Genomic DNA, 22,870 nt, shown 5'->3' with positions numbered 1-22,870 from the left:
TCCATCAAATAGAAAAAGAAAATGTGGTGTATTCATGCAGTAGAGTATTATTCCACCATAAAAAGGAATGAAGTGCTAATATGTAGTACAAATGGGTGAACCTTGAAAACACGCTAAGTGAAAGGCGCTCAACACATTCTATGTATATTAAATGTCCAGAATTGGTGAATTTATAGAGGTAAAAAGTAGATTTGTAGTTACCAGAGCTTGGGAAAGATGGGGAGTGACTACTAATGGGTCATGAGTTTCTTTGGGAGATAATAGAAATGTTCTAGAGTTAGAGATAGTGATGATGGTCACATGACCTTGTGAATATCCCCATAACTATTAGATTACGCATTTTAAAAGGGTGAATTTTATGGTATGTGAGTTTTATCCAAGTAAAATAGAATTTTTTAGAAAGAGCCTATACACAGAGCTAAATATAAACATGTTTATTATCAAACTTTACAGTGCCATGTCAAATATAATAGGTATGACATAAGCTTAAATAAATACACACTTAAATGTAAAATATTTTAAATCATAATTTAAAATACTTTATAAAACCGAAACAAAGACCACATATATATTTCACACAGCTATTTCCAATGCAGTATATACAGCACTTGAACAATATTTACAACAGTAGAACAATTGCAGAGAAAATAGTAATTCATTCCATATGTAGCCTGCTCATAATACTTGTTTTTTTCTCTCTCTCTCCCTTATTTCCCAGAGTTCTTTTGTACCTTGAAAACCTCTGCTATTCTGATCTTCATCATATCTTCCTGTTACTTTTGGTTTCACATTTGCCAATACGCATTCAGCCCTTCTCTGAAACTTTGCTTTTTCAACACATCCATTTCAATGAAATCAAAAATGAAAAAGTGGGAGAGTTTTGATTTGCACATCATCCTGCAAGGTTGGAGCAGCTTTGACAATTACTGGCCCAGTATTTCTCATGGCCAGTGATCAACCAAAAGCTAGAGATTCCTTAGGAATTTTAAACTCCCTTATAAATAAGCATCAATACTTTCTCAAACAGGCTTTCCTCTCTTTAGGAACACCCTAACAGCTGAATAGGAAACTTAGGGAATAATCATTAGAAATCTTCACTTTAAAAAGATCCACTGACAGATCCTTTATATGGTGAGTTTCTATCATGGATTTAAAATCTTATTACTATATACAAATTATATGTAGACACATCACATCTGACAAATATCTTTGCAGGAATGCAAAGCACATTTATACATCTATGTTTTTTTCCCAAAAAAAAACCCCATAAAACTGTACCTTCATTTGTTTTCATTTATGCTTTTATCAAATCAGAATGTTTGGCTCCATGGAAGTATTTTGTCATGGAAACCGCATAGCTCTGAAAAAATACCTGACAGTGTACAAGTGTATGCCACTCAGATTTTGCTCTCCTGCTACTATTTATGATCTTTTAAAGAAACCATAGTAAAACATTTGGAATTTTATACTGATTTATACCCTGCTAGGGGATAGTATTTTTCCCTTCCTGAAATAAATTTACCACAGATGTAACTTTGGAATTTAATAAACAAAGATTTGGTTAATAAACAAAGATTTTACTCTATCATAGTCCTACTATTTACATATTTTAAGGTCCCTACAACACTTGTACTGAATTAAGACTTATGGGATTTATACTACACTCGATACAAGTAAAAAGAACACAACCTCTACAAACACTTTAAAAACCAATGTATCCCACAGGGATAAAAGTGATTGAGACTGTGCTTGCTGATCCTTGCACAGACTGCTAAATAGAATTTCCCCACTATCAACATTTCCCACATAGTCACCCTATGCCATTAAAAAATGTCATTTTTCCCCCCAAGTCAGTTAATAGAAGGTCTTTGGCCAATTTTTTTCCCCTAAACTTTTGACAATTATTATTCATCCCCATACAGCAACCACGTAATCAGTGATTGAAACACTGTAAGGGACAAAAGAAAGAAATGGTGTCATAAAATACTGTGTTTCACACCGAGATTTCACAGTGAGCAAAGGGAGAGTTAGAAAATGAACTCTGAAACCCCAGTCTCTTCACTTTCAAATAGAAGAGAATATTCCTTCCTTCCAGTATCCAGCACTGGAAAAGAGAAAACTGAGTCTTTTTGGTGGTAGACTGGCCTTGTCCACTGGATTTTGGTCCCTTGATGTCCTGGTCTTCACAGGTGCCAGGGTCCCAGCTGAATATGCAGCCGGCAGGTGCAGTAGCTGAGAAGAGCCAGAGACCTTAGCAGAGGTCTCTTCTCTACCGTCTTCAGGGTATCATGGTAATTCCCAAATTTAACTGTGCTCCTGCAATTATAAAAGTGCATGCCATCAGAACACTTAATATTTTGCATACCAGCAGCAGTAACACAATTCACCTTCTAACACAGATAACTCTGGGCACTCTCACAAGGCCAGTCCAAATATGAACATCAAAATCCTATTTAGTTGGGATAGTGAAACTATTCTGTTCAATACCATAATCATGAATACTTATCACTATGTATTTGTCAAAAGTTATAGAACATACAAAACTAAGAGTGAACTCTAAGGTAAACTATGGCATTTTGTCAATAATAATGTATCAATATTGACCCATAAATTGTAACAAAATAACATAGAAATGTAAGCCATTAATAACTGAGGAAATTGGAGGGCGTAAACAGTATGTTGGAACTCTGTACTTCCTGCTGAATTTCTCCCCAAACCTAAACTGCACACACACGAAGTGTCTATTAATTTTAAAAAAATCTATTCAGAGGGTACTTGACGTTTCCAGATTCTCACAAAATAGGGAAGGGTTGTTAAGAACACAGATTCTAGAACCAGACTGCCTGAATGAGAATCCTGACTATAGCACCTACTAGCTTTGAGATTTTAGACAAGTTACTTAATTTTTCTTTACCTCATTTTCTTCATCTGTATAATAATACATAGCCCCTATCTCATAGAATTCCTAGCTTAGAACGATTCCTAGAACATAGTAAAGGCCATATAAGGGTATTACTCTTATTAACTTTTGTAAATGAAGTGACTTAATAAAGGCCAGATCCTTGTTTCTTTCCTGTCCTTCTACAAAGAAATGAAACAACTTTCCATAGAATAACATGAAAGTGGTGATTCCCCCCTAGAAACTGGCAGGTTTGCAAGGTTGAAGAAGAAACAGAATATGTAGAAATGATATCTTCTTTCAAAATCATAAGTCACTTTCAAGTCTTACCTGATTCCTTTGGACTTAAATTAAGTCAGAAGGCATTTGGTAGGATCCATTGGGTTGAAGGCATTCGGAGCTGCTGTGGAATACATGAGAACACTAAGTAAAGCACTGGTTTACAACATGAAGAGAGAAAAATATGTAGAATGTTCAATAGGGTGCTTCATATAAAAATGCAGCTTACCTGGAAGGAACAAATTTTTTTGCTGCAAAAAAAAAGAAAAAAGAAAACCATTAATTTGGACTAAATAAATTTTAAGGACATACTAAATCCAGAAATGACATGACTCTATTCATCACGGTTTGCAAACTCAATGCTTTCAGGGCCCCTATAACTATCAGAGTACAGACAGGGATTGGTGGCAGCTGGGGCTGGGGCAGTGGAGAGGAAATGCAAAGTGCACACTCGTCCAAAAGGCACAGCAGCTTCCTGATGCAAGCAGATAGCTTGACAGGTTCATCTTCCAATTTCTCATGAGAAGTCCCAAATCTGGATTTGATCTAAAATTTCCTATTTTATAAACATCAGAATTTAATTCAAAAAAATTTTAATGACTCTGTAGGACAAACCAACCAGGAATGTGGCTAGAGGTTTTTGCACATTCCCTATGAGATACTCCCAAATTTAAGCCTCTATTACAAATCAAAATTTTGGAAACATTTATTCCTTTGCCTGGGAGCACTAATTATGGCAGCCTCATGGCACAACCCCATGGGGTAACCACATAATTCAATGTGAAGAACATCCCCTGGAGGTGTACAATGTTAGCACAACTAACATTTATATTTCCTAAAACTCTTTCCCCGAGACTCCTGCAGTTGATTAATGTTTGACTACATTCTAACAACTCGTTAAATCTTCATGAGACATCATTCACCAATGAGAAAAAATACTTTTCAAAAACCTTTTTGGAGTACATTCATAAATGCCCTCACCTCTCTTCCGAAGGCGTTTCAGGAGCCAGAGGAGAAATGATGCTGATGTCATGAAGGAGACTCCACCAGCAGCAAGTCCCATTGCCAAGGGAATTTTGGACTCAGCAGGAGCTAAGGAAACAGAGTGGGGAGAACTGTCACGAGAAGGAATTAAATTTATAGTCTTTCTGTTCTGTCCATTTGCCCTTTTCTTTGTACATTGATTATAGCATACAAAGCAAAAGAGCCATCTATAGTAATGTCTCTTCCTCATGTATTGAGCAGATGAGCCAACAGAAGAGCCTCATCTGTTCGATTCACAAAGAAGAGACATTAATAAAGTCTTTTGAGACTGGCCCCAAAACACCTTTGCTTAGGAAAGAAGGTAACTGCTAGGAAATAAGATAACTGCTCTTTGCTAGGAAATAACTGCTTTTCTCCTAGCAGTTCCAGGCAGAACTCTAACTTCCTAAGCTTTCACAGCACACCTTGGTTAATCTCTCTCTCATTTTCCTTTCTTCCCTACTTTGCCTTCTAGCACTCCTTTTTCCAGCTATCAGAATTCCGTCAACATGTCACTTCTTTTGTTTTTCTCACTGTCCCCGTAAAACAACATGTTCATCCATTCAATATTAGCCTGAGCAACTTTTCTGATCTTTCTAGTGAACACAATGTTATACCCAGAAAGTTTCTTTCCTTAGCTCCCTTTACTCTCTCTGGTCCCTCAAACAACCACCATCAATCAATGCTTCACCTTCACAAGTAGGCAGCATCCCAGACCAGTGTCCTGTGGCACCACACGTCAGAGCTACAGAGCCATTGAGCATCCATCCTTCAGGACAGGCAAATGTACACACAGCACCAAACATGGGCTCCCCACTGCAGCTCATGTTGATCTCTCTGGGAACCTCCAAACTTGAACACTGTACCGCTGGAAATGAAAAGACAGGGAAGAGGTTAAGAAAAATCTACCAGAAAACTAAAACTGGCAGAAAAGTGCTCAATAACTGTTAATGTTTAAGTATTACATAATATTCAGCATCTAAGAAATTAGGATCAATGCCATAGGGTAATCTAGGTTCATAAACATCGGAGGTACTGACCTATACTCCTTAAAGTCTGAATTTAGTCCTACCTTGGCAGGAGGGAACCTCCTGTGTCCATTGTCCTTGAGACGTGCATGCAAGTTGAGCTGATCCACGTAATTCAAAGCCTTCCTCACAGCTGAAGGCACAGGAGGAATTGTAGGTAAACTCTCCATTGGGGGAATGGGTAAACTTCACGAAGCCATTCTTGGGCTGGGAGACAGCAGGACATTTCACAGCTGGAAGACATAAGTGCATACATTAGAAGGTTGTTTGTTGTTTGCAGGAACAGATTTCCCAAGCAACTAGAACAAGTCCCTAGTTCTTCCATAGTGCTCATAGGAAAACTCACAGCTGAACTCAGTTTGGAACTTTCAGAAGCACTGGGAAGACAACCTATGCAGCCTCTCTTGGGCTGGACAAGGCTTTGTACTGGAAAACTGAGATGCCGAAACGACAGTCAGAAAATAATGCAGTAGAACTAGAGAGTACTTAGCACTTAGTGAGTGAACCCAGTTCACTTTGGACAAAGCAACACTCGGAATTCAAGACTTTTCATTCATCTTTGGACAAGTGGGAAGATGGTTGTGCTTTCTTTGAATTTCAGGCCCTTCTTTGACAATGGCACTAATTAAAGGATAGCCTTTAACAGGACCCGTGGTTTCTGAGCTCTGTTCTGACAAGTGAAATAAGTTAAGATCAAGAGAAAGAGTTCAAATAGTCAGGGAGTCCTAGATGCTTAAGGATGGGGCCCAAAAGGAAGGAAGATAAAAAAGCAGCCACATAAATTGTTTGCTTTTGCAGTTTGGTTTTGGTCTTGTGGCTTCTTGCCACTGAAAATAATTCTGTGCTATATTTGGCTATAAAAATACCAGAAACTGATAGTGAAACCTGCTTTTTTTTAATATCCTTGCTCTTTTTTTATTAAATTAAATTAAATTTTAGTGCTTATATACATATTAAGGGTGTCTGTGTCTGATGCCATGCTTAAAAGATTTTCATCACTGCTAGTTAGGAGCAATTTTAGAAGAAATGTAGAACAGAGTTTTAGAATCATGTTCTCATAATCCTACTTTTTAAATTTTCTAATGTGATTTCCCTTAAGATTTCTGCTTACTCTATGCCAATGTCTATAAAGTTATATTAGCAGAGCACAGTTAAGAAACCAGCAAAGTATCCACTCTTATTACAGTCCTTTTCCTGGACAAAAATTGACTCTTTTATCTGAGCCACAAAAGTGTAAGATTAATGCTGTTCATCAGATCTGATTACTATACTTAATGTAGGCATTTGGTTTTATTTAAAGTGCCCAAGTTTGAAGACCAGGGCTCTCTGAGAAAGGGAGAGTGAGAGGAGACGCTCGGGCTTACCTTTACAAACTGGGGCTTGCTGGGTCCATTGCCCCTGGGCAGTGCATTCAATCTGGGCTGGCCCCTGCAGCCCGAAGCCTTCTGCACAGGTGAAGTGGCAGGTTGACTTGTAGGCAAACTCTCCAATAGAGGAGTGGTTATAACTCACATCACCATTCTGAGGATGGCCGACGGTGTCACATGTCACAGCTGTAATGCATGCACCCATTTACATTAGCAGGTCAGCCTTGCCCATTTTGAGTATAAGGTGAGAAAGAGAATGTTTACTGTAAATCTTGATGTGAAGCAACACTACCTTTACACGTTGGCTTCTTGCCGTCCCAGCTCCCAGATGAGGTACATTGCAGGTGCTCAGGTCCGATGAGTTCAAATCCTTCCTTACACTCAAATGCACAGGTTGTGTTCCATGGGAGGCTTTGGGGACATGTCACGACTCCGTTGACAGGATTTTCCAAAGCATCACACTCAACCACTGGAGGTGTGAAAGAACACCATGAATTTTACAGAATGATGTATTCACTCCCTTCTGAACTAGAGTTTATAATAGAGTAAGGAAACTGCCTTCAGAGGGTAGATTCCAAATTCCTATGTTAATTCTTGGGGACATCCATGCCCATGCTAAAGTTTTTATGTTCTTCTCTTGATATTTTCATCTTCCCTGATTTTTCCATACTTACTTCCCAAAGTAAGACTATGCTAAATGATCTCAGATATATTTTTATCAGATCTATCATCAGGTCTCTGATCTATTTTACACAAGGCAAAAACAGAGTCTAGATCAGGATTTACAAGGAATGATAAGTGATATGGACATATGCAGGACATTCATTAATTTCAGTATAGCATGACCTTCAAGAAAGAATATTTTTTTTTGTCTTTGGCCTGGAAAGATAAGACTGAGATAAAAAAAAAAGGACATATTGAGTCTGCTTGATTATCATGATCTTAAATTAGTCCAATTGCATGGGTGATGTTAAGCAGAAAAAGAAAAGAGAAAGCCATTAAGCTTTCAAGAGTGTAATTCTACTGTTTCATTACAAATCACAGAGCCTCAGAAAACTGACACAAAACAGAGGATAAAAACCTCTCTCAAATCAAGTACTAGCATATTGGCTACACACACACACACTCACATGCACACACACACACACAGGTTGAAAGAACAAGTTGAATTTAAAAAAGAACTTTCCCTGAAGTGTTGAAAATGTATAAATTGGATTAAAAAAATGAAGGCCATGAGTGACAAGCTCTAGAATGTTCTGTGCCTTCTGAGAGAGAGTGACCATTGCAGCCTGGAAGAGAAGCACTCTCTCCTCCGGAGGAAGTACCCTGCTTGGCCTCCCTGCTGCTTGGGAGATAACCCTCCCCACAGCTGACAGAGCAGGAGGAATTATAGCTGAATTTCCTCCAAGGGTGGTTTCAAATCTGGCTTCTGTGCTCAGGGGCTTCCTGTCCTTGACAGGTCACAACTGAGAAGGGAAACCAAAGCATCTTTGCTCCCCTCTCACCTTGTAGCAGATGGAAACTATTACCACTGTTTATTGAATGCCAGGCAGGATGAAATATAGTGCCTTCATTTGTGTGTATCCTCTAAACCATAAGCCTGTGAAGTTGGTACCATTATTGTCCTTGCTTGACAACAAGAAAGCTGGAAGGCAGAATGTTTTAACTATGTTGTCAAGGTGCCCTAACTAATAAGTGGTGAATCTGAGATTCAAACCCAGGGGGGTCTGGCCTCATAACCTCAGCTCTTAACCATCATCTGACACCATATACCCCAGCCAGCCAGGACACAGAAGTGTGCTATCATCTTTAGTAGAGGAAAAGGTGAGAAGACGCCTTACCTTGCTCACACTGGAGGCCTCGGAAGCCAGGGTAGCACTGGCAAGTAGAGCTATTGATGGTCTCTATGCATTCACCATGGCCGCTGCAGGATGTAGGGGTACAGGCAGCTGTGGAAAAGACAATCCATGATGTTGATTTATTATTAGGCTGATAATAAGTTCCTTTGAATTTAGGATCTACAGTGTGTAACAAGGATGTCACCAATGATACAGAATGCCAGAGATTTTTAGTGGAAGCGCTTGACAAAATGCCAAAACAGAGGTTTAGGCTCAACCATTTTAAACCTTGATGATAAAGTATAGATCTCAGGGGTATAGCTGTTACTGCCACCAAAAATAGAAAATTCACCTTATCACAGATTCTAAGGAGTGGTCCTCTACTGCAAATAAACAAATAACTAAATACATATTATATGTGTGTATACACTGTATATAAGTATACACCTATATATTTATGGATACATAATACATATTCTTGCCTGCATTCACCCAAAGAAGAAAAGGGGACAATTTATCATATCAAACAGAATGTCTTAAAACCATGTCTTTTAGAACATAAAATTACCATAATAGAGACCAGCTTTTGCATATAGTCAGCAGTTTGTCAAGATGCTCACACCCAGAATCTACCTGCCACTGCTGCCTCAAACTCCTACCTGTGTAGCACAAGGCGAGCTTCTTTTTGCTGCATCTCTCATCATTCCACTTGCCCGAGTCCTTGTCTCTCTTGATGTAGATCTCTACACAGTCCTCGTTGCTTTGCTTATTATTTGGTTCACCTGGAGCCCAGTTGGTGGCCTCTGGGGTCAAGGCCTTCTTGGTCCCTATCCATGTCCATGTACCATTGATCTTCCTGATTCCAATCCAGTAGTAACTTGCTGAATAGTTGAACGTGGAGTTCAGGTATTCAATCTCTGCATGGTTTTGAATTGCGACCAGATGTGTGTACCTCTGCTGGCAATAAGCACTGGCATCATCAAAAGTCATGGTTTCTGTAGAGGCGCTGTAAGACCAGGCTCCACTTTCTCTAAGCAGGAGAAGCACTAAGGGGGGAAAAGTGAAAGAAATGGGAAAGTTCAGTCATGGGCTTTTTATTGTTTTATTTTTGGCATCCAGTGGGATGACTTGACATTTTTTCACCTTTCCCAAAGTAAGCAGGGGGGCACATGGAGAAACTACCATTTACTGTGTATCTCTTTTGTGATTGACCCTCCACTTGGTGCTTTACCTGCACGCACACCATAACCTGTATACCTACTTAACAGTAGAATGATCATCAGAATAACTTACTATGCTTTATTGAGTACTTCATATGTACCACCAAACACTGTCACTTTCCAGGAGCCATGAGACCGTACCCTCACAATGCCTCTGGGAAATAGGTTATTTATGATCCACGCTTTACACATAAGGAAGCTGAGACACAATGAGGGAAACTGCTCCCAGCCCAAGGCACAACACCTTGTAAGGAGATGCCAGGGATGCTGCTAAACAAGCCCCAATGCACAAGGCAGCCCCTCACAAGGAAGACTTATGTGGTCCAAAATATCGGTAGTGCCAAGCACAAGAAACCCTGGTCCCACTACTGAAATGGACTTACCCAAAGGGAGAGCAGAGAGAAACTGTGAAGCAATCATGACTTCAAGAGTTCTTTTGATCCTAAGATGAGACTTGAAATGCTTTTCTGGAGGGGAAAGTACAAAATTAATCACAGAATGAAAGCCCAGGTTGCCAGTTACTCACATCATTCTACAGCGATGCATATAGCGGTGCCTATCATGAGATATTTAGAGAAAGGAGTGGAACGCTTTGCCACAATAGTCATTCATTTCCAAGAAGTTTACCCAAATGAATAAAGATAAAAGTTAAGATGTTCATCATTTAGGTCAAAGAGAAAAGCTAGGTTTTAACTAGTCTGAATTCAACAAGAACTTGCACAGATCTTTTATCAGAACTGTGTATATCTATAATCTATGTTTCTTGGTCAAGGCCGATCTAGTACAAACTTCTCACACTTACGGTTTTGTGAAGTGTTTATCTTGGTGTCAAATTCCTCCTGTGTTGCTCTGGCTTGCTTCGTACCTCTTGCAGTTCTGATGAGAAGTCAGCCAAGAACAGTGGAGCACTGCTCCTGCTGGAGCTCCTTTATAGGCCAGCTCGCTTCCTGTGAATAATAGGAGGATATGTCCAAGCCCAATACAGAGGAATTCCCAGCAGCATCCATAAAGTTTCCCCGGAATATCCATAATGCTAAAAATTACGGTGATGTCAGAATCCCTATCCCTTAAAATAAATTCTTCTTTTTGTTGTGCCTTTTATCTTATGTAATTGTATTAATATGACACAAATGCATGGTTTTAATTCTAACAACATAAAATCTATATCTTCAAAAAGTTTTAGGACTTTTCTTATTAGCAATCCCTCTCCTGAAATTGTGGTAGTAATCAGAATTTCATCAACCTAAGCAAATTAAGAATAGTTGTGCCATCTGTGGACTACTACCCTAAAATTTTCTCCCCCCATACCTGCCACTAATAGGTAATCACTTACTTTTTTTCCTCTTTCTCACCTACCAACTCGACCCACTTTAAAGTACACTGTCTCACAGAGGAATCAATCATGAGGTAAGTGGTAATCCTCAGATTCTGTGCATTGTTATGGCTAAATAATGAGAAATCTCATTATCTCCCACTTAAATGTCTGAAATAATGCCTTCTTAAATATTAAAAAAATGTGAAACAGACCTAAACAGTCTGGACAATGTTCATGATTTGTTTAGTGAGAAAATAAATATGAAAACTCTGTATACTCACATTTAATCAACCCAAATTTTATTTAAAAGTTTAAAATCTGGGGGTTCCTGTCTTGGTGCAGTGGAAATGAATCCGACTAGGAACCATGAGGTTGCAGGTTCGATCCCTGACCTTGCTCAGTGGGTTAAGGATCTGGTGTTGCTGTGAGCTGTGGCATAGGCCGGCAGCTATAGCTCCAATTGGACCCCTAGCCTGGGAACCTCCACTAGAGCGGACCTAAAAGGACAAAAGACAAAAAAAAAAAAAAAAAAAAGTGTAAAGTCTGAATGTGCAAAAAAAAATTTTTAAATGTATCAAAATGTTAACATTGGATCTGTGGATGGCAAGATTTAGGGGTTATTTTGATAACCTTCATGATTATTTCAGCATTTTCCAGTTTATGCAAAGGCCCTCTATTACTGTTATAGTACATAGAACATGGTTTAAAGAAGTCTGTGTCCAAATGCAACTGAAGAGGGATTCATGTATTTGTGTGTGTGTTTGTGTATTACAGGAATATATCATTGATTCCTGCTCCTGACATTAGCCTTTTTTTTAAGGGCCACACCCAAGGCATATGGAATTTTCCAGGCTAGGGGTCAAGTCTGAGCTGCAGCTGCTGGCCTACACCACAGCCACAGCAACGCTGGATCAGAGCTGCGTCTGTGACCTACACCACAGCTCATGGCAACACCGGATCCCCAAGTCCCTGAGCAAGGCCAGGGATCAAACATGCATCTCCATGAATCCCAGTCAGATTTGTTTCTGCTGCACCACAGTGCGAACTCCCCTGCTCCTTACGTTAGCATTCACCATTCCCCATCTCTGCAACTTGTCTAATTCAATGATAGAGGCAGTAAATGGGAATCTTTTAATTCTTTTAATTCTATATTCTGGATTAATAATTCTATAATTACAGCTAATAATGTCCTCTCAGCAGACATGACAGAGTAGTGGCAGGGATAGGCGTAATAGGTTTATTTTTCTCATTTCTTGTTAGTCTTGGCTCTTTCTATGTACACGGAAATCAAGACCTGAGCCAAAAGGAAAATAGAAGAAAAGTTCTAATGAATACAACTGATTTTTAATCAATGAATAAATAACACGTTTGGCTAATTCCTATCAAAATGCCCAAACATTTTTGGATATCTAATTCTATTATTTTTTAATTTTTTTATTAATGTATGGTTGATTTACAATGTTGTATCAATTTCTGCTGTACAGGAAAGTGACTCAGTCATACATATATATACATTCTTTTTCTCATACTATCTTCCATCATGTTCTATCACAAGAGATTTGATATAGTTCCCTTTGCTGTATAGCAGAAAAAATGCCCAACTTTAAGATATTTTTATTCCATCCACCTTCCCACTCTCTTTTATTATCCAGATACTGACATTATTTCAATTTTAATCCAATTTTACTTATGTAAATGTGGTTGTTGTGTGTATTTAGATTTTATAGAAGGATGTGAAGGTGGGTTAATACATAATCTGTATATATTTTACTTTGTAATAAGTTGTGAACATGAGATTTACATTTAAAAATGTATACTGTGGACAAATTTTAAAATATTTATCTGACATAATAATAAAACACCTAATAATTATTTTTAAAATGGAAATTAGTCATAAAAAGCCCTAGGTAACTACATTTATTATGATTTTTTATAACTAAGTTTGTAATTTGTCTCTTCACAGATATCTAAAAATAGCCCCAGTGGTATAACTTCTGTTTCATTTACAAATATATGTCCTGGACCCTGTTATGATCTGTAACACCTATTGATGATTACTATGAGCCAGGCTGGGTTCTAAGTTTTTTTCATATTCATCTATATGGTTATTTAATTCCACAACAGGCTATGAAATAGGTACTCTTATCATCTGCACTACAGAGATGAGGAAATTGAGGAACCAAGGATTTTACCTGTCTCATCCAAAAGCACAGAGCTAAGGCATGGGAACCCAGGCAGTGTGTCTCTGTAGCCAACTTCCTAACTGCCATCCCAAACCATTTCCTAACTGCCATCCCAAACCATGCTTTCCCTTGTTATTTTGCCCCACGAAGAGCCTCCCTATTCTTCCCAAATCTCCGGTCCTCCTCTTGTCCTCTTCTTCCTGAGAGCAACATGCTCATCCCAGCTCTCCACCAAGAGGACTTTGTCCTGGATTTTGAGATACAAAAGAAAGAAAGAAACCAGGGGGCAGTAATCAGTGGACAGAGGATGTCATGAAAATGGACCTGAGGTTCTCAGATTATGGGGTGGGGGTGGGGGAAGTGGACAAAGAAACAAGCAAGCCAGGCTGAGCTACACCTGGGAAAACTTTGAAACCTATGTCACACTTACCAGGAGATCTTCACTCAGAAGCAAATCCCCCCTATGACTAAAGGGCAAAATGATTCTTTTAAATTTATACTGAGAAAACTTCAGGGACAGAACCCAACACCAGAAGGAGAGAGAAGAGAAATGAGGAGTGGAAGAGATTTGTGAGTAAAGCTAATTTATTATTGTTGTTGTTGTTGTTATTCCTACCAGAATATATTCCGAACCCACTCACCCTTACAGTTATCCTGCATTGTCCCAGAATATTTTCCACCTCCCTGCCCCCTGAGATTGGGACTGGAAATCAGGTCCCTGGCTACTAGGAGCTGAGGGGTTTTCTTCAGGCTCCAGAGTTGGTGAAGAGGCCATAGACAGACTCAGTTTGTCCCTCATAGAGAGACACTGGGACTGTGAGGGGCAGGAATAGGTTGACAGTTGGACTGTAGCTTCTTCACCTGCTTTTTCTGGTCAGGATTTGATGAGGGTCAGCCCTCTTTTGGGGGATGGAAGAATGAGTTGAAGAGGAAATTGGATGAGAGTTGAGGAGCTGAAGGCATTGAATATTATCTCCCTTTCCACAAATAAACCTAATTTCCCCAAGTAGAAGGATGATTAGAGGTGCCACAAGGCCCCACTGGGTCTTCCAAGCTCTGAAAATGTGGTCAGATGTCCTTGAACTGCTCCATTTTCAACCCTGGCCTCATATGGACCCCTTTTACATGCTCCATCTTGGGGGAGGCAAAGATAAAATGAAAGAAGATGATGGAAACACAGACACACCCTAGTCTCTACCATCAGGGCTATTTTGTCTCTGAGGCTCCACCCTTCCTGGCTTCATTGTCTCTTTTCCTGGAAGTGCCCTGGCCCCCTCTTCCTGCCTTATAATGGGGCACCAAGGACTTCAAGCACTTTCATTTCTGTGCCCAGGCCAGCCCACAGGTGAGGGGACATCCCTGAGGAAGTGACGGAGAGCCAGAACAAAGACAAGTGTCCCAAGACAAATGTTACAAGGCCATCTTCAATAGCTAGGGACAAGTACAAGCTATGGACAGATTATTGGATTTAACGGGAAATGGCCCTAGTCATAACCCCATGTGGCAAGACCATCTGTTAAAGTGTGAATTAAGCTTTGGTTCCTCCCTGCTAGAGGGACTATGAAGCATGGGCAGTGGCCTTCCTGAGGCTCTTAGTTCCCTCACCTCTGGGCAGTGTCGCTGGGTGCTTATTTTTGAAAGCCTCAATAACTTCCCCCCAGAGGCGACTCAGCTAATATCTAAAGTACTTGTGTAGAGTCTAAGGTAAAGGGAGGAAATCCCAAGAAAGATGCAACCCCAATTTGCAGAATACAAATGTGATATTTCTTGTACACCCAAAATGGTGAAATAAATTAAATAACAGTGTACCATCGTGGTATAGAATGGCATTTCTTACTTGATTGAAACAAATGCATATTTGATAGAAACTTGGTCTGGTTCCCTCTGAATTCATTTTTCAAGAAGGCATGTTCACCTCTTTGGGATTGTAGCCATCTCAGAACACCTGGTTCAGGTAGGTGCCCCAGGCTCTCTCTCAGTCTGCACTCCCACACCCAGGGAGAAGTAAGGTTCTCAGACTCCTCTCATACAAAGAAGCTCACCTGAGCAGGTCATTCAAAATCCATGTCTTCAGATAGATCCGATGCTCAAAGATTGACTCAGTAGGTCTGGGGTAGGAACCAGGAAGCTGTACTTTAAATGAATTATTTCAGGTGATTCTGATACAGATACCCAAATCCTACCACACTTTGAGATATATTCACTGAGAGCCATCTAATTTGGGAAAAAATATCAAGAAGATCCCTGGCTGGTGCTCAGCTACAAGAAGAAATTTATTTTTTAATTCATTGAAGTATAATTAATTTACAACATTGAGTGAAGTATTTTCCACTATGGCACATCATAGGATATCGGATATTGTTTCCTGTGCTATACAGTGTAACCTTGTTGTTTATACTAGTTTGCATCTTCTAATCCCAAAATTTGGAGAATTTTGACCAAAATGCCACTGCAGAATTAACTCTACTGGAAGGCTAAAGGCCCCATTTGTAACAGTGCTGGGCAAATACCAAAAGTATTTAGGATGAGTAGATGTTGTGAATTCTCATACATCAAAGTAAATGGTTTTGTTTTTTTGTTTGTTTGTTTGTTTGTTTTTTGCTTTTTAGGGCTGCACCCTCAGCATATAGAGATTCCCAGGCTAGGGGTCAAATCCAAGCATAGCTGCCATCCTAAACCACAGCCACATCAACAGCAACTCAGGATCCGAGCTGCATCTGAGACCTACACCACAGTTCACAGCAAGACCAGATCCTGAACACACTGAGCAAGGCCAGGGATCGAATCTGCGTCCTCATGGATGCTTGTCAGATTCGTTAACCGCTTGGCCAGGACTGGAACTCCAAAAGTAAATGGTTTTTAACCAAAAAAAGAGAATAGCTCTAAAGAAGTAACATAAATATGTTTAGACTGTTACTCTCTTTTCTCCTCTGATTCTAGAAGACTCCATAATTCCACTAATTTCCCTTTTTAAACTTCCTATATGATTCAGAGATTTCAATTCTAATGTCTTCCCTTGCTTCCTGTTTGGCAGAGCCTTATCTTGAAACTTCCGCTTTCTGTTTTAGAATCTAAGAACTAGTGGGAATATCTTCAAAATGAACTAACTCTGGTAAATTCCCAAAGCAGAAGAAATAGGCGCAAATAGACTGGCGAATTAAGAGCCCTTCCTGAAGGTAGCCAGACTATTTGCCTACGGTTTTTAACAGAGCAGAGGAAAGTACCCTTGGATTTTAGGAAAGCTTTCTTGCTTGTTTTCTTTGGCCATTGTGAGGCTTGTTTTGTAAATCAAAATTTCCTAAACCACTATTATTAGCTTTGCTCTGAGTGCCTTACATCAGGAATAAAATCAAGGCAGTTTAACTTTTTGAATTAAACAATCTGCTATTTCCCATGTATATTGTTTTAATTTTTGAACATATGAATATACTATCCAAAAAGTCTTAACGCTAATTAACTCTGTGACTTGGAGCAAGATTTTTGCCTCTAAGTCTCAGATTTCAGATCTAAGAACTAAAGGTGTTGACTACAGTCCCTGCCAGTTGTAACATATTACGACATAACGTATAAATCCAGGAACGGTCTCTAATGTAAATCCAAATAGTCACTATATTCGTTTGTTGCGGGAGGCCAGCTCCGGCAGCCAGGGAGTGTACACTTTCCCGAAGAAAATGGACAGACGTTGGCTTTTGCAACGGAGACAGCCTCTTTGTCCCTTCTTTCAGGGTGCTGGACTGCTCAAACTTTATTGGCAACAGTGGTTGATTATATAGACAGTTTTTCACTACAGATTATATCACAGTGTTAAAAGTACATTGGTTAACTATTACATGGTATAGCAGCTATACATCATGTTTTAAGATGTCTATCTTAACTAAACTTAGTGAGTACTTTGAAGAGGCCATATAGACACAAGAATTTGGCATTCACAAACCTTGTTTGTAGACTGGTGCTTATCTTCAAAGTGTTATGGCAGGGAGATAGTGTAAGTAAATATAAACCAACTTAATTAAACTAGCTATCACTTAAAAGCTTTTAAAATCAAGGACAAAACTCACAGCTAGGCTTTTTGGATAATATATGGCTAACTTTTATGGACCTCATTAAGATCCTAACTCTAAAGCTTACTATATAACTAGTTAATAGATAAACACTATGTTTTAACTAAGTTGGATTTAAATAGGGGAAAGTCCTTCAGGATGAAATTTTTATTATATTATTGTTGTAACTTTGTTAAATCACAAAGCACCACAGGAAAATAAGAATAATAAGTAAATAATCAGGAAAGACTGAGGAAAACTGAATAACAAATAAAACAGCAGGAAAGACTAGGTCACCCGAGAAACAATCCAGGTTCTCCAGTGTAAACATGGAAATTGTTTTCCCAGGAAAGCCCCAATTCTTCCCCAGCAACATCAAAATGAGAGCTGTGTAACCTGAGGCCTGCCCTCGGCTTGTACCATACAGGCAGGCTTTCATCCTGACCAGAAGCCCACCTTCAGCTTGTACAATTCAGATGAGCTCCCTTCCTTGGTTAGGAACCTGTCTTCAGGTTTTTCTGCCATCAGGCAAGGTCCTTTTTTTGAGTCCCTGCATCTTCTCGGCTCCCCACATTCCTTGCTATGACCTTTTTAGCTGATAATTAATAATAATACCACATATGTCTTTGGTATATATGCATGCCTACTGTGTGCCAAACACTTTACATGTATTACTTTATACAAATCTCACAGAATGAAAGGTAGATATTATCAGTTCCATTTCACAGAGGATGAAACACAGACCTAAAAAGGTTGAATAACTTGCCTGTGTTTTCTGTCAAGGAGGGATTCAAATCCATGCTTGTGTTGTTCTAAAGCCCATGTCCTTTGTGCTGATTCCATGCCTGCTCAGACTGAAGCCTCAGCAGGGAAACAAACCTTAGTTCTTGCATTAAAAAATGTTATAACGAGCTCTTGACTTCCTGTATCCCCAACTGGTCCTATCAGGTTCAGTGTCTTAGGTTGGGTTCCTTCCAAAGCTGAGCCCTGAGTCAAGGATGTAGGTGAAAGTAGTTTATTAGGAAGGTGATCTCAGGAAGCACTACTAGGAGAATGAGGAAGTGAGATGGGGAAAGGAAGGAATCTAGTAAAGTGTATGCTAATCATCAAGTTACTACTGTGGGAACCAGGACTCAGCCCCACTAGAGAACTCTGAGAGACACCTCAGAGTACCCCCCAGAAGAGGCGAGGTAGCTGGGGGAAAGTATCTACAATTCCAGTCTATAGTTGACTAGGGGCTGATCCTGGGAGGGCATGGTTAATTCTCCTGCTCTTCCAAGTGGATTCCTGAGGCCAGAGAAAGCCCTCCCCAAAGAGAAGCAGGTACTTATGGTCAGAAAGGACCTAGGTCTTTTAAAGATGATCCTATGCTATATTGGAACAAAATAGGCATGTTAGTTTTCTATCACTGCCATAACAGATTGCTACAAATCTGATGGCTGAAAACAACCCAAATTTATTATTTCATAGTTCCTGTAGATCAGGCATATAAATTGGCACAACTGGTTTCTCTGCTCTGGGTTTCATGTTGCCAAAGACAAGGTGTCAGCCAGTTGGGCTCTTCTCAGAGTCTGGGAAAAATCTACTTCCAAGGTCACCCAAATTGCTGGTGGAATCCAGTTCCCTGTGGTTGTCAGATTGAGGTCCCTGTGTCTTTGCAGGCTATCAGTCAGGCCTCATTTTCAGCTTCTAAATTCCATCTGCTTTCCCTGGCTTATGGCTCCCTTTTCTCTCTGAACCAGCAATGGCAATTTGAGCCCCTCTCTTCACATCTCTCCAGCTTCCCCTTCTGCCTCATCACTTATCATACGACTTCTGCCACATCCCTCTGCCCTACTCTGCTGCCCCCATTTCTGCTATTAAAGACTCATGTAATGATAGCTCACTCAGATTATCCAGGATAATCTTCCTAGTTTAAGGTCATTTCATTAGTAGCTCAATTCCATTTACAAAATCCTTTCTCAGCAGTATTTAGATTAGTGTTTGATTGGATAATCAAAGAGAAGATGGGAACTTGTGGGGGTGGAGGAGGACACCTTTAGCCTTCTGCCTACCAGAGGAGTGATTTAGAGATGCAATCCAGGAACTAGGTGAATAGCTAGCCTAAATTAGTGCTGGTGTGTTAAGGCTAGCTCTGCAGTGATGTTTTCTGACTTGGTGCTTTGTATATATCCCCTACTTAGAAGTGAGACTGATTCCTTGAATCCAAGGATGTTCTGGACCTTTAAGTATGGATTAAGTATAAGTGAGAATTAAATGTGTACGTAATATGCATTTTCCCCTATAATCTGTGAAGTCATCTTTCCTGAACCCAACCTCTTTAGTTTTTATGCTACCCTTACTCCCTCATTCTGTGAACTGATATTCCTTACACAGACACTTTATTTTATCAACCCTACTACTTGAATAAAAATTATGATTATTAATCTGGCAATACTAAGAACTTTAAATGTACCATATCATTTGATCAGTAGAACATCATTAGGACTTAAGTATTACTACCCCCATTTTACAGATAAGGACCCTGAGGTTTAGAGAGTTTAAATAAACTGCCTGGGATCTCCTAGCCTGGAAGTGGTAGAACTAGGACCTAGAATCAGACCCATCTGACTTTGAAGTCTGTGTTCTTGGCTACCACACTGACTCTGCTATAAATACCTGAACAGTGGATCAATTACTGTCTTTTTAAACCATTGCATGGAATCACCAGCATGCCCCCTTGTGTCAGACACAGCCATAGTCACCAGCTCCAAGATCACCACCAAGGTGAAGGAGAAGGAAATTGCGGAGAAGGCATAGAATGAAGGAGCCACACCTGCTAGTGGGAAAGATGGGAAGAAGTATGTAGATATAGAAGAGGAAGAAAGTGATAGTGAGGAAGAAAGTGGAGAGGAAGATGAAGAGGCTGAGGCAGCTACAGGCAAATGGGCAGGTGAAAATGATGAGGATGATGCTGCTGACACTAAGAGCAGAAGACTGATGAGAACTATACAGCGAGAAAGGAAACAAACTGAAAATAAAAGAAGTAAAAGGAAACGAATAAATACAATACAATACAAGCCGCTGTGGCCTAGTCATCATCCTGTATCAGAATCTAAAGGTGATCACCTCTGAATAGAGTCCTGCCAGCCAGCCCACCTTGGGCAGCACTGCCCACTGATGACACTTGTTGCCCAGCACCCAACCAAAACCACAACATGAATTTGAAACAGTGGAGAAAGAAAGAAGCACAATTTCTAAGGCCCTTCTTTTTCTTCTTTTTCTTTTTTAATTGAAGTATGGTTGACTGTAAAATATTATGTTAGTTTCAGGTGTGCAGCCTGGTGATCCAATAGTCAAATACATTATGAAATGATCTCCACAGGTCCAGGAAGGATCTGTCACCACACAAAATCATTACAGTATTTTTGACTATATTTCTTATACTGTATATTACATCCCTGTGGCTTCTTCCTTTTATAACTGGAAGTTTGTATCTCTTAATCCTCTTCACCTATTTCACCCAACCCCCTACCTCCCTCCCTTCTGGAAACTGCTAATTTGACCTCTGTATCTGTAAGTCTATTTCTTACTATTCTCATTTTGTTTTCTTTGTTCATTCATTTTGTTTTTATATTCCACATATAAGTGAATTATATAGTATCTTTCTCTGACTTATTTTACTTAGTATAATTCCCTCTAGATCCAACCATGCTGTCACAAATGGCAAGATTTCAATCTTTCTTATGGGTAATGTTCCATTGTATGTACATAGTCTTTATCTACTCATCCATCGTTGGACATTTAGGTTGTTTATATATCTTGGCCGTTATAAATAATGCTGAAGTGAACATAGGGGTGCATGTATCTTTTTGAATTATCGTCTTTGTTTTCTTTGAGTAAATACCCAGAAGTAGAATTGCCATATCATATGTATTTCTACCTTTATTTTTTTTGAAAAACCTGAATACTGCTTTCCACAGTGGTCACACCAATTTACATTCTTAACAATAGTCCATGAGTATTTCCTTTTCTCCACATCCTCACCAACATTTGCCATTTGTTTGCTGCCTTTTTGTTGATAGCCATTCTGACTGGTGTGAAGTGATATCTCATTGCGGGGTTGGTTGTTTTGTTGTTGTTGTTGTTGTTGTTGTTGTTGTTGTTTGCCTTTCTCTTATGATTTGTAATGTTGAAAATCTTTTCATGTGTCTATTGGCCAACTGTATGTCTCCTTTGTAAAAATGTCTATTCAGGTCCTCTGCCCATATTTAATTGGGTTTTTATATTGAGTCATGTGATTTCTTTATATAACTTGGATAGTAGCCCCTTATATATATATATATATATATCATATGCAAATATCATTCTTCATTCAGTGGGTTGCCTTTTCATTTTGTTGATGGCTTCTTTCATTGTGCAAAAGCTTTTTAGTTTACTGTAGTTACATTTGTTTGTTTTTGTTTTTGTTGCCTTTGCCTGGGACAGATCAAAAAAATATATATTGCTAAGACCAATGTCAAAGAGCTTACTGTCTATGTTTTCTTCTATGTGTCTTATGGTTTCTGGTCTTACATTTAAGTCTTTAATCCATTATGGGGAGGAGGTTAATTATATGGGGAAAATGGTCTAGTTTGATTCTTTTGCTTGTAGATGTCCAGTTTTCCTAACACCACATATTAAAAAGGCAGTCTTTTCCCCATTGGATATTCTTGCCTCCCTTGTCAAAGATTAATTGACCATGTTAGTATGGGTTTATTTCTGAACTTCCAATACTATTCTATTGACCTATGTGTCTGTTTTTGTGCCTGCTCTGTTTTTCTTGAAAGTGCTTCAAAAAGGAAAATGTGTTTGTAAGTTTTATTTACACTTTATATTTTTGTACATATTGTTACGGGTCAGCCATTTCTAATAATCTAGGTGATGAAACAAATCTTCAGAGTGTTTTCTGCCCTACTTCTGACTTTGCTTATGATGTGACCATGTTCATTATTATCTCAAAGGAGAAAAAGAAACTCATAAAAAGGAAACAACAATACAAATCTTATTCTGAACATTCATGTTTTGTGTTTATACTTAGTGGTACAAAAGTACTTGTTTTATATGAGATGATTTAAAAGGCCAAAGTAAAAGCTTTCTCCCCCCCCCCTTTTTTTGGTCTATGAGGTTACCATTTATTCTTTGGTGCATGTGATGTATGTGTGAAACACTGCTGTCCAACAATAAATTGGCATTTTATTTTGCTGAGTGTTCTAAATAAAGATAAAGAAATGGAATGGCCAATATACTACACAAAGTCATTTTCTAGTACAAGATGTTTGCTATAATCTAGTTTTACTTATTGCCCATTAGTTGCTGGTGTCCAAATATTTACTGCAAATTGAGGGTAAACTTGGAAATCATAATGATGGTTTCTCATGTAGTATTTTATTAGTTACTGCATCCCCAGCCCCCAACTCAGCCTGTCTTTTAGTAAACAGTAATAGATATTTGTTGAATGAATAAATGAAGTCACTTGAAACATGTATAATATTTGTTAATATGTCCTAATCATGGGCTTTAGAAAGGTTGGTATTGTAAAAAGAAAGTGTGCACCCTGTTTCTTTTTCTACTTTAATTTTTCACAATGTGAAGACAGAAAAGCATCTGTGAAAAGCTGGCAGCCTCAATATCTCCTAATAACAAACTGATCATCAATG

The 22,870-nt window shown here is 39.1% G+C and overlaps 1 protein-coding gene and 1 pseudogene across 2 annotated transcripts; one reads left to right on the top strand and one right to left on the bottom strand.

Annotated features, from left to right (window-relative positions):
• SELE (selectin E) lies at positions 28-10,624 on the bottom strand. 2 transcript variants are annotated; one of them, XM_013996784.2, is made up of 12 exons: positions 10,457-10,624; positions 10,038-10,121; positions 9,094-9,480; positions 8,438-8,545; positions 6,889-7,065; positions 6,594-6,782; positions 5,274-5,462; positions 4,893-5,069; positions 4,160-4,270; positions 3,408-3,429; positions 3,230-3,299; positions 28-2,316 (listed from the first exon to the last, which is right to left on the bottom strand). In XM_013996784.2, exons 2-11 carry the CDS (start codon positions 10,072-10,074, stop codon positions 3,245-3,247), a joined length of 1,452 nt encoding a protein of 483 aa, XP_013852238.1. In that variant the 5' UTR covers positions 10,075-10,121; positions 10,457-10,624; the 3' UTR covers positions 28-2,316; positions 3,230-3,244. The 2 variants fall into 2 exon arrangements, with proteins under 2 accessions (XP_013852238.1, NP_999433.2); NM_214268.2 differs by having other exon boundaries at positions 716-2,316; positions 3,230-3,302; positions 10,457-10,512.
• LOC110260461 lies at positions 19,740-20,424 on the top strand (annotated as a pseudogene).

This window comes from Sus scrofa, chromosome 4 (genome assembly GCF_000003025.6).
Source record: "Sus scrofa isolate TJ Tabasco breed Duroc chromosome 4, Sscrofa11.1, whole genome shotgun sequence".
Lineage (NCBI taxonomy): Eukaryota > Metazoa > Chordata > Mammalia > Artiodactyla > Suidae > Sus > Sus scrofa.
Note: the sequence above shows the minus strand (reverse complement) of the source record. Positions and strands in the feature narration are given on the sequence as shown.